Genomic DNA, 12,017 nt, shown 5'->3' with positions numbered 1-12,017 from the left:
GGCGACCGCAGCTTCCACTGAGGCTCGTCCTTCCCATCGCCACGGCAACAGGAGATGGGGAGCGGGCCGCTGTCTCCGTGGCAACAGAGGGGAGGGAAAAGGAGAGGCTGTTGCCATGGCACCTCCACGGTGCTGCTCTCCCTGGCAACACACATCCCTCGCCATGGCAACAGGGAGAGGGAGGCTGCGGGCCAGGGGGGTGTGGGCAGCCAGCCCCCCTTGGCAGGGAAGGGATTATCACTGCCTCGGGAAACTGTCCTAAAAATTTGCCAGCCCAGGCGTGAAGGCGGCATCGAGCCCACGACACCCCCGGGCCAGCGCAGGGACGGGAGGGAAGATGTGGTGGGCAAGCAGAAGTGGTTTGGGGGGTACAGCATAGAGCAGGGTGTTAGCAGGGCAGTGTGCATTAAAAAATAACGAATTCAGGCCCTGGCAATGCCGGCTTGTGATGATTGCAGCTGACACTCACAAATTGCAGAGCTGAACAAGCGAGCAGGAAAGCCCTGTGTGTTTATTTTGTTCACTTCATAGCACTGTCAGTCTCCTTCCCTCATCCTGACTGTGACAACATGAGAGGAGACATGTGCTCCAGTAACCAGGGAAGTTTCAGGTAGACACATATGGACACAGGCTTTAGGCAGGAGAACTCAAAGGTGTTTACAAACTGCAACGCAGCTCTTCAGTTTGATCTGGGCTTTGGGGACATCTCCCGCTGGTGACAGTCTCAGCTCAGTCCGTGGATCTGCTCATCACTTCCAAGGAAGATAATTAACGTTCTAAACTTCCTTCAGCACGAAAAGCAAAAAAACCTTCTCGGGAGGGTCACCTTGAGCTGAGACAACAGAGACTGAGTGTCACAAAAACACCACAAAAATAACCGTTTGAGGGGCTGGTACAGCTGGGCTTTGTTTCCTGCGCATGGGCGAGGTGTCAGATTTAGGTCAGCCCGCTCCCTGGTTAAGCTGTGGGTCATGAGAGCACCTTTTAATGCAGCTCTGAAAGGCTGTGACACCGTGTGATGCAACACAAGAGTGTGAAACGCTGCTGGAACCAAAGGGATGGGTGTTTAAGAGCTTCTGTGTGCCATCCTTGCTATTTAAGGCTGGTTTTCCCCAGGTGATCGATGCTCCAGCAGCAGTTCCTCGCTCCTGACTCCTCAGCAGTAACATAATCCCACATCCCTCCTGCATTTAGAGCAAGGCTTTTGCTGCCAGGACAAAGGAAACCCAAAGGCGTCAGGTTTGGGGGCAGCAGGGAGAACACATGTATATATAATTTCATCCACTTGGCAGATCTGGGATATGGAGCTCTCTGGTGCCCCTGGAAGCGAGTGGATTGCATTCCCCCCCTCCCTATAGGGTTACTGCCAGCCCCAGCCCCAGCCCCTGACCTGTGTGGCAGCGATTTCCCCACACCCCCCGCCCCAAACCCCATTAGGGGGGTTTATGGTTACATCAAAGCCTTCTCCGAGTCCAGCCTGCCCTTCCTTGCCAATAAAACCACTTAAAAGGAGGAAAAATAATCCAGGTGATTCATTTCCCTGGCCGCAGCACCACCACCACTTCTTGGAGCGCTGGGAGAAAACCAGGACAAAGAGCTCAGTCTTGGTGCAGCTGAACCCTGGTGCAAAATAGATTAATTTCTATTCATGACCAGGATACCCCAAAACCCAGGGGCCAGAGCAGCCCCCCCATGGAAACCCACAGCCAACTGCACGGAAAAAAACAACCCAGACTGTTGCAAACTTATTTATTTATGAAGTATGAGGTAATGAAGAAAGTGCTAAATCCAACCAGTGTTAACTCTAACAGTTCTCAGCAGGTCAGCAGGGACCCCAGGGTGCCATCCCATGGGACCACCCCTGCCAGCACCCCTGGGAGGGGACAGGGGACTCTGCCACCCACATCCCCCCACAGGCCGGGCAGCAGGAGGGCACAGACAGGGAAGGCAGCGCAGCCCAACCTTTGCTGGGGATTTTAAGTGGCTGCTGGTGAAGAAGAACTCACAAAGGTGGGGAAAAAAAGGGTCACAAGGATGCTCACAAGGATGGGAAAGGGATAAAATTCCCTGTTATTGCAAATGGGTGGTTTGGAGAGCTGCAAGGGGGTGAATGGACTCTGCGAGGACTCAGCTCAAGGGTCCAGCAGGAACCAGCCCCTTCCTGATCTCCCTAAAGTGCAGCAGGACTGAGCCCTCCCCCACAGCAGGAAATCCCCCTTAAAAAAAAAAAAAAAAGTTTTTATATATTTATATATATATAAAAAAGCAAACTCTTTACCAATACTTCTCAAAAAGTGGTACAAAAATACAGTATAAAAACACAGCCTCCAGTATAAGACTTGCAGTTACAGCAGCAGTTTCTAAAAGATAAAAATCCAGGACCAGCTACTGCGTGAAGTGACAAGGAAGTGAGGTACGGTCCAGCCGAGCAGGGGGATTGCCCACAAGGTGTTGTTCATCCCAGTGAGAGACACATCCTGCTGTCACCATCTCCGTGGGATCCCTCCAGAGGACAGCCCCGTGCTGGGCTCTGTGTCTGCCTGCTTCCAGGAGCCAAGGCAGATGTGGTTGCTTGGGATTTTTAGGGTGAGGTGGGTGCCCAGGCGTAGCTCCCAGAAATGCTGTGAGTGGCAAATGGCAGAGAGGGCTGCTGGGGAGGGGGAATAAATTTGAGCTCTTGAGCTGGAGCAGTCACTGAGGAAGCTTCACAGCAGGGACAAGGGGAATTTTGGAACACCCAGCACCAGGAAGCCAACCCCAGGTAGGTGATGCTGGGGATGGGTCTCTGCTCTGGACCCGTTCCCGCAGCCACTGCCACGCTCTCCAGCCCCCGGGGCCAACGGTTCAACAAGCAACCAAAAAATTAAAAAATGTGCAAATTGAGAAGGAGCTGGGGGGTTGTGGGGACCAGAGTGGGGGGCACACCGGCTGCTAGTGCCCCTTAAGGTGAGCAATCCGTTTGAGCAGCTGGGTCTGGCGCAGCTGCAGCTGCCGCTTCTCGGCTGCCATCCTCCTCTCGGCACTGATGAGAGACTGCAGGTACTCCGAGGATTTGCTCAGGATCACCACTTTGGGGGTCTTGGGGCAGCTGGCAAGCCCGGGTACCTGGTCCCGCAGGGCCAGGAAGCGCGAGCGCAGGTCATTGCGCCGCTTGCGCTCCAGGTAGTTGTGGTTTTTCCTCTTGGCCACGTCCTCGCTGTCCGAGCCGGGGCTGCTGCTGGGTTTTGGCAAGCCAGGCTCAGGCAGGCTCACGGCAGGGGCTGGCTCCGCAGCGCTGGGTGGCTCATCCTCCTCCTCCTGGTCCTGCTGGGGTGACTCAGGAGGGGGACAGGAGTCCGGCGGCGAGCGGGCGGCGTAGTTGTGCTGCTGCTGGTGGACGGAGATGTGGAAGCGTTTCATGCAGGGGTCCAGGGGGTCGGCACGCAGCGTGATGGTGACCGGCTTCCTCAGGCCGAGCGATTGTCTCTTGTCCACCGTCACCACGTCGATCTCTTCACCTTCTGCTCACATGGCAAAGAAAGAACAAACCCCCATCAGCTGGGAATGCCCAGTGCTCTTCACCGCCTTTCTATGGGTTCCCCACAGCTCCCTGGAAAACCTCCCCACTGAAGTTTGCCCCTGCACTGCGAACTCTGCGACCTCTTCTGTGACCTCCAGAAGGGATGGAGTGATTTAAGTGCCCCTCCAATACCATCGCGTGGGAAGGAGTGGAATTCCCTCCCTGTTTCATGAGCCTGGTCACCCAGAATTGGACTGGGAGGCTTTACTTCCACCTCACTTCAGCACCAGGAGCAACGTGTGTTCATCATAAAGGATCATCAGGAAAGAAACAGCCGAGCCCTCCTGCGAGGTGGGGGGGAACTGGAGGAGCAGGATGCTGGGACAGCCTAGTTCCAAAGTTCATCCCGGTCGGGTGCTTTCATGGCCCATTGGAATTGTAAATGAGGGATATAAGGGCAGAACTAGCCTTTGTTTCCCTGGGCTGCAGCTTCCCACCTCGGTGACTTGTTACTTTTCACAAGTGATAAAGCCCATTCAGCCCCGGCTTCCCGGGGACAGAGGGGACAATCCCCCACCGCGCAGGGAGGGAGGGAGGGAGAGGTGAAGAGGTCCCAGAGCAGACTCTGAACCTCAAAGGCATCTCAAGCCCAGAAACAGAAAGATCTAAATAAAGCATAATTGGCCCCAAAGCACTCTGCCTGTTGCCACCGCAGTTGTCCCGTCCCAGCAAAGCCCAGTGGCAGGGAGCTGGCCCTGGGGACATCCGCAGCCACTGCTCTCACTTTAGGGGCGGGCCTCCAACTTTTTTCCTAGACTTTGGGGGAAAATACAGCCATTTCTAAAGGTCCCTTGAGATGCTCAAACCACCCCCAGCATCGTGGGCAGAGGTCTGGCCCCCATTATCCGGTGAGGGGACCAATGGTGAGCTTCTGATAGTGGCCCCAGCCGATACCCCAAACCCTCCAGGCCTTGGGGTTCAGCCCAGGGAGCCCAAACCCCCCTGACACTGGAGCTCCTGGGCTGGGGGACACTCAGCAGTGTCACAACCCACCCGGTCTCAGCCCCGTGTACACACACACAACCTCATTAATAAGAACTCACACCGCCTAACCCCGCCCCCCAGAGGCGCTCATTGGCTCTCCCACGGGGCAGGCCGGCTGTTCTGCCATCCCATTGGTCCGTGCTCCTGTCCATCAGCGCGGCCCCTCTCATTGTTTGCAATCTGTTGCTTTTTGTTCGGCGCCCACGTGGCGCGGCCGGACCCCTCCGGGACCCCCGAGACCCCACCGGGACCCTCCCGGGACCCCACCGACATCCCCGCGGCCCCCGCCAGGCCCGCGCATATTTGGGTTAAGCCTCTTAACGCCCTCGACCTGGCTTACAGTCCCCGGGCTACTAATGGCATTAAGCCCCGCGCCGTGACTCACCGGCGCAGGTGGCGGCCACCGGCAGATTTATTAACGGGGTCACGGCACCGCGTCAGCGCTCCCACGGCAGCCGAGTCAGCCCGGCCTCCGCGGGAGCCAGGGAAACATCGCACGGGCCCCCACGGGGCGCGGGGAGGTTGCGGAGAGCCGGAGGGTGTTTGCAAATAAGCGCCGAAAATTGGCGTGAGATTGGAGAGATGAGGGGCAGCGGCACCACAATGCCCTTGGCGGGTGGGTTTCGGAGGTATCCGCGTCCCAGCCCGACCCCCCGTGTAAACACCCACACCCACACACACACCCCACGCGGGACAGGCAGACGTGCCCCGGGGCTGGGCTGGGACACGCCGCAGCCGGGGCGGCTGTTCCTGCCCGTCCGACCGAGCCACCGCCTGCGGGGACACGCCGCAGCTCCCAAACCTGCTGCCCCCGGGACATATTTTGCCTTTTATCCCGAGGGAAGCCCGTCCCGGGTGGGCCGTAGGAGGAAGAAGGGGGAGCAGCCGAATTTACGAGCCGCTGGCAGAGCGCGGAGCGCAACGCTCAAACCCCCAAACTTTGCACGGTGAGCTGCAAACTTGCCCTTCAACCTTCCTACGAGGTTTCCGTGGGGCCGGGACGAGGGAAAGGGGCCGGAGGGAGCCCCACGCACCCTCCCGAGAGGGACAGGGGTTTCCTGAACAGAAACCCAGCGGGAAAGGGGAACAGCCGAGCCCGCTTTGTTCGTGGGGCCGGGACCGGGGCTCGCTTGGAGCCTCAACAAAGGCGCAGCCCGGCTGGGAGGCTCCCTGCACACACATGTGTGGACACGCGTGGCTCCAGCAAGGCCGGGGGCACCGGGCAGCTCGGCGGCGGAGCGGCTCCATCCCTTACCGGAATCGCTCTGGCCCTCGGATCCCGAGGATGCGGGGATCTTGCTCTCGGCCAGCGGGCAGAGGAAGACGGCAGCGGGATCCACGCACTCGCTGACGGAGCTGCTGAAACCAAAATCCTGCGCGAAGGACGGTTTGTGCGGGGTGGCTCTCTGCGTGCCCGTGGAAAGTTTCTCTGTCATCGCCTTCTCCAGTCTCTCCCGCGCTGAAAAACCGCTCCACATGCAATCCTTGAGGATGAAAGCGCTCAGGTTCCCGAAGATCTGCCCCGTCCCTATGAGATATTCCGGCTCTTCCCCGGCGAGGCAGTACCGGGAGAGCCATCCCGGGCGCTCCTCCGCCCCCGAGCAGCACCCCTTCTCTCCGGGGGTGCCCAGCGGGGACAACGGGGGCGTGGGGACCAGCTCGAACTTCTTCCAGATGTCCTCGCTGGGCGCCGTGGAGCGGTGGAAATCCTCCTGGGCGTCGTGATCGTAGAAGTAGTGCTGGTACGAGTCCAACTCCATCTCGGCACGGGGAAGGGAGCGGCCGAGAGAAGAACGGGCGCTCAGGAGAGGGGCAGCCCCAGGGATGAGGGGGGACCCCCACCCCGGCGCCAGCCCCCGAGCCGGGACCGCGGGCGCATTGTTCCCCCGCTCTTATAGCCCGGCCGCGGAGCCCGGCCGCGCCCCCACCAATCGCCGCGCGAGGATTTGCATAATGGGCGTGGCCATTGTCAGTGCCCCGCCCCCCGAGGGGACACGGTGGGGGGGGTCCCCGGTGGTCCCCAGTGTCGCTCCCGGGGTTCTGGAGCTGCAGCCACGCCGTGCCCTGGGCCTGGGGCTCCTCGCTGTGCCCAGGAGCGTCCCGGGGGCTCCCAGCGCCGTCCCTGGCCCGGCGGGAGGGGCAGGGTGTGGGGGGTCCCCCTGGGCAAGCGCTAATGAGGGACACACAGCCGTGCCACCAGCCTGGGGACGAGGGCAAAGCTAACTGCAGAAGAGGGGACAAGTCACAAGGAGGCATCACTTGCTGCCGGGGACGATTTTTGAGTGCTCTTTCTGCTCTGTCCCCCCTGCTTGGCCGTCACCCCAGTTCCTGTTGGGCTGCCCAGCTCACACTCAATGCTGACACCACAGGCAGGAAAGTGGCTCCAGCACTGGACAGCAGTGGGGTCACCTAGTGTTTGTGTCCAGCTCAGGTGACACCCTGGATGCCACCTGGAGGAATCCCTGCTCCTTCCCAAAGCCCCCACAGACCCAGCTGGGGACATTTCCCTCCTGAACGACAGACACCAACTCCAGCAAAAAGCTGGCTAAGCAAGGAGGTGCTGTGGGAACACGAGAAAAACAGAGCTGGGGGACACAATGCCCATGAGGAACGAGGTCTGTGCACTGAGGAAGGGCCATGAAGGGCCTGGGAGCCCCTGTCAGGAGCCACAGGCTGGAGGGAAGCTGGGGTGCCCTGGGACACGCACACAGCTCCCACCAGCAGCAGTTTGCCCATGCAGCACCTGGCACGTCCAGCTTTGGGGTCGGGAGGGACAAGCTGTGTGTGTCTTTGGGGACACAGGTGATGCTGCATCTCTCCAGCGCCAAGTTCCTTCTAGAAAGGGCAATAAATGTTGTGAAAACACAGTGGGGCTTTCACCTCCTGCACTTAACTGTTACACACACACACACGCAGGTACAAAGTCCACCGGGAACCGACAGATTCCCGTCACAGTGTGTGTGTGTGTGAACCCACTTCACCCCAGCACCGTCCTTTCTTCACCCGCTGTGGATGCGGCCACGGGATTTGCCCCAGTCGGGAGCTGGGGGGGACTGGGAGCACCGGCCCTGGAGGGAGGAAGCTGTCCCAGTCCAGCCCAGTCCAGCCCAGTCCAACCCAGTCCAGCCCAGTCCAACCCAGTCCAGCCCAGCACTGCAATGCCCTTCATGGACCAGCACAGCCCAGTAAAGTCCAGTGCGGTCAGACCAGTGTAGCCCAGCACTGCCCAGTCCAGCCCAGCTCAGACAAGCCCAGTCCAACCCAGTCCGGTCCATCACGGCTCCCCCCGGTCCCCCCCGGTCCCCGTCCCCCTCCGCCGCCACCGGCGGGCGCGGGGCGCCACCTGCTGGGCCCCGGGAGCACCGTGCGAGGGGCGGCGGGGACGGGGACGCGCGGCTGACACCGCACCGGGCACCCCCCGCCCGGGGGGACAGCGCCGCCATCACTCCGTGCCTCAGTTTCCCCATTGCCTCAGTTTCCCCACTGCCCCATCTGAGGGCACTGAGCAGGCAGAGCAGCGGGGCTGGGAGCGGGCGCTGGGCTGGCGGCTGTCCCCAAGCATGTCACGTCCCCCGGTGTGTCCCGGTGTGTCCCCGGGAAGCTCCGACCCTTCCTTTGCTGGCTCGGGGCTCGGCGGACCCTGCAAAGCTTTGCGACAGTGCCGGCCCGGGGCTGTGGTTTCTCTCCATGGCCACAGCGACCTAAATGTCCTCCTGGCCCTTCCAGAGCATCCCTGAGCATCCCAATCCTGCCCGCAGCGCCCGTGGGGCCGGGGCAGGAGCTGCGGGATCTGGGAATCGCGGTGGAGCCCGGGTTGATGTTCCCTTTGTGCTCCGATCTCAGCTTCGGCCCCGGTCCCCAGCCACGCTGGGAGCCCCGGGCGTGTGGCCGGGCTGTCACCAGCCGGAGCCCTCCCACCTTTCCCTTTCCCTCTCTGGGAAGCGCGGGTGAAGCCACAGATCGGCCTGCACCGAGGGCAGAGCTGCCACAGAGGTTTGTGCAGTGACAAGCGCTGGTGGCGCTGGGGACACGGCTGGCACTGCCCGGGCCCCGCCTGCTGTGACACCGGCACCTCCACAGGCACAGGAGCGCACCCTGCCCCAGCCTATAGCGCCCGGCCACGTCTCCATCCTTCCTTCCTCCCTTCTCCCCTTCCTCCCCGGCCTCTGGGACACCGCCAGCTTTTCCCAGGGTGAGGCAGGAGCCTGTCCCGGCTCCGAGGGGCTCCGGGTGCTCTGGAGGTGCAGAAGCCGAGCTGGAGGGGGCTGGAGGGACCGCGCCGCCCTTTCCTCCCTGGCGAGCAGCACCCGAGAGCCTCTCGCTGCTAACACCGTGGGAGGGTGACAGCTCCGGAGGCTGCGGTGACAGCGACAGAGGGGCCACCCACGGGACAGGACAGCCCTCACCGTGCCCCGCAGCTGCACGGTGCTGGCACAGGTCCCCAGACAGTGCCACTGCGTGTCCCCGGTGCTGGCACAGCCCCACGGGAGCTGCCCTGGTGGCTGGCACTGCTCCACACATGATGCAAGGGCAACGCTGTGTGTCTGTGGCCTTTGGATCCCCACCTCCAGCAGGGCTGGGCTTTGAAGCTCCAGACCCCAGAGCGCTTTCCCGGAAATGGGCAGCCACCCCCGGAGCCTGACAGGTGGCTCGGGGGTGTCCTGGGTGTGGTTCTGCCTCTTGGTGTCCCCATCCCACTGCAGCAGCCTTCCAGCCGCTCTGTCATCCCCGTGCGAGCCTTGGATGCTCAGGGAGGGAGCAGAGGCTGTGCCAACATATCCTGGCTCCATCTCGTCCCCCTCTGCCTTGTGACACGGTCCCCAGGGTCCCACACAGGAAAGGGGTGGGCAGCGCAGGGCAGCAGCCACGCAGTGAGTCCCTTTTGTCCCCGAGAAGCTGTTGGCTGGAGGTTTGCAAAAAATCCCAAGCCCCTTTGGGCTGCAGCACCTCCACTGAACGCTGCCCAGCCTGAAGGGAGGGGGACAGAGCCCACAGCCCCGGGGTCACAGCAGCCCCAGCTCCCTGGGCGTGCAGCCACCCACTCTGAGAGTGCAGAGAAAAGGAGAGGAAAATGCACCGCTGCTTCCAGCCCTGCTGCCTCCTCACTCCCTCCATCCCTCCCCTCGTTTTGCCGCTGTCACACCCTGCCCGACAGCAGGAGGTGCCCTGAGCCCTGGAGAAGCTCTGCGGTGTCAGGCAGTGCCATCCACACGCTCAGGAAGATCTGCGGGCCCCCCAAAAGCTCTGGGATCACCTCGCTGCTGTTTGTCCCCAAGCCCATCCCTCCTGTCCGGCCTGGCAGGGCAGTCTGGTTTCGGGTGCTCTCACACTTGCTCAGATCCTGCTCCAGGCTGTGCCGGATGTGACAGCGGCAGGTGTGGGTGGCAGGCGGGATGGCATCGTGCACCCCCATCCTTCCATGTCCTCAGGGCCAGCATTTGGGTGCCATCCCCAAAAAGGCCCCGTTGGGGTCCCCAGCTGAGGGATGTGGAGGCCCCCGGTGCAGTGTCACTGTCAGAGGGGTGATTGAAGCGGTCCTGGTGACAACGGTGGCCCTGTGAGCAGCCCAGCCCAGCCATCTGCGGGTCCCTGGAGTTCCCAGGCTTGGCAGGAGCTGCTGCAGGGACATCCCAGCTGGGATCAGCCCTTGGCGGGTCCTTTATCACCGTGAGGATCCCCCCGAGCATCTGCTCGGGAGGAAAGGCTCAAATCCCCCACCGGAAATTGTGCAATAGCAGATCTGGGGGAGAAAATCCTCCTAATCCAGGGAAATCCTGGTCTGTCTACTTCTCCTCTTCATATGCAAGGCTGGGCTCACCTATCTGTGGTGTTTCTGCACAATCTCTGTCTCAAAGGCTGTCTCTTTGTTCCCCTAAATCCGTGTTTGCCCAGGAGGCAGCTCCTGAGCCTTTGCTCAAGGACAGGAATGTCAAAAGCATTCCCAGGAGGTGAGGAGCCCCCAGGACAAAGGCAGCAGAGTAATGGTGCTGGGGTCACACCCAGTGGGGGTCTGGTCCCCAGAACATGGCCAAGTGCCACCACAGGAGTCCCCTCTGCTCTTTGGCGAGAAGTGTTCCATGTGAAAAGGGAAACTGAGGCAGGTCTTTATCCACACCTGACTCCTCGCTTCTTTAGAGGTATTTTGTGTCCCTGATTTGGACGCCCTGAAGCCCCACACAGGCCCCCATCCCGAGGGGGTGGCATCTCTGTGACACATCCCTGTGACAGGGGAACCCACTGCAGGTGTACGAGGGGCCAGAAACTGTGAGTCAGTGGTGACACCAGCTCCGTGCTCCCAAAAACTGGGAGTGCCTGGAGCTGCTGGGCCACCCAGCCTGCTGATCCCTCAGGTTCTGCTGCATCCCAGGCCCTGTCCTGCCTGCTCCCATCCCCACGCCCAGCTCCAAGTGGCACTCAGGGCACGGCACCCGTGCCACGCTGGCCCCCTTGGCCCAGCCCTGCTCTGCAGCCTCATCTCAGGGCGATCTTTGAGCCCTGGTGGCCTGAGCCAAGGGCAGCTGGTGGCTGTCACTGGGGTGACACGACACTGACACGGGTCTGTGTGTGCTCACTGGTGGGCAAACAGCGGCTGGCACGGCTGAGAGGGGCTGGGATCGATGTCTGTGTGTCCATCCGGGGAGGGGGACACTGCGAGTGTCCCCTGCATCCTTTCCAGCAGGGCCTGTTGTGGGACAGGACAAGGGGTGATGGTTTAAACTGAAAGAGCGGAGGTTTAGGTGAGATGTAAAGAAAGTTTTTAACCATCAGGGCGGTGGGGCACTGGCACAGGCTGCCCAGAGAGGAGGTGGATGCTCCATCCCTGGAAGTGCTCAAGGCCAGGGAGGATGGGGCTCGGAGCAACCTGTCTGGGAGGTGCCATGAGATGGGCTGCAAGGCCCCTTCCAACCCAAACCACCCTGAGATTCCAAGGGATTGTCACCCTGAAAACTCAGCTTCTGAGCTTGCTACCATGGTTTTCTAAAGACTTTCCCAGGACAGGGACTGTAAACATAGATATGTGTACATTCTTTCTGTTCCACGTCTTGTGATGGGCATCTCTCATGGCCAGTGCAGGGGGAAAGTGTTATCCTGACCATCCCATCCCTGGCTGGGGTTAGAAACCTATAAATCCTGGAAGGAAAAATAAACTGTTTCTTCTTTTCACCACACCTCGACCTGTGTCCGTGTGACCTGTTCATCTTCAGCGGCGACAAGGGATGAAGGGCTGGGATGGAGGGAAGGGATGGAGTGGGGGGATAAGGGATGAAGAACAGGAGAATGGAGGGATGAGGTCAAGTGGGACAGAGGGGAGGCGGTGAAACCAGGGAGCCGCAGGGAGGGGAGCGCTGCCGGGGGAAGGGCCGGGACAGCAGGAGGAGGAGGAGGAGGAGGAGGCAGCTGGGGGCGGGTCCTCCCGGGGCGGGCTCGGCCGGTACAAGGGCGGGCGGCGGCGGCTCGGCCCATTCATCGCGCA

The 12,017-nt window shown here is 61.0% G+C and overlaps 1 protein-coding gene across 1 annotated transcript; it reads right to left on the bottom strand.

Moving 5' to 3' along the window:
- Nucleotides 1-1,732: 1,732 nt before the first annotated feature.
- Nucleotides 1,733-6,396, bottom strand: MYCL (MYCL proto-oncogene, bHLH transcription factor). Its single transcript, XM_015649111.1, has 2 exons — nt 5,799-6,396; nt 1,733-3,500 (listed from the first exon to the last, which is right to left on the bottom strand). Exons 1-2 carry the CDS (start codon nt 6,301-6,303, stop codon nt 2,932-2,934), a joined length of 1,074 nt encoding a protein of 357 aa, XP_015504597.1. The 5' UTR covers nt 6,304-6,396; the 3' UTR covers nt 1,733-2,931.
- Between the last annotated feature and the right edge of the window lie 5,621 nt (nt 6,397-12,017).

Source organism: Parus major, chromosome 23, assembly GCF_001522545.3.
Source record: "Parus major isolate Abel chromosome 23, Parus_major1.1, whole genome shotgun sequence".
Lineage (NCBI taxonomy): Eukaryota > Metazoa > Chordata > Aves > Passeriformes > Paridae > Parus > Parus major.
Note: the sequence above shows the minus strand (reverse complement) of the source record. Positions and strands in the feature narration are given on the sequence as shown.

Coding starts and splice junctions, on each gene's coding strand:
- MYCL (XM_015649111.1), bottom strand. CDS start 6,303: ATGGAGTTGGACTCGTACCAGCACTACTTCTACGATCACGACGCCCAG. Junction 3,501..5,798: donor CGAGGGCCAGAGCGATTCCG/GTAAGGGATGGA, acceptor CCATGTGAGCAG/AAGGTGAAGAGATCGACGTG.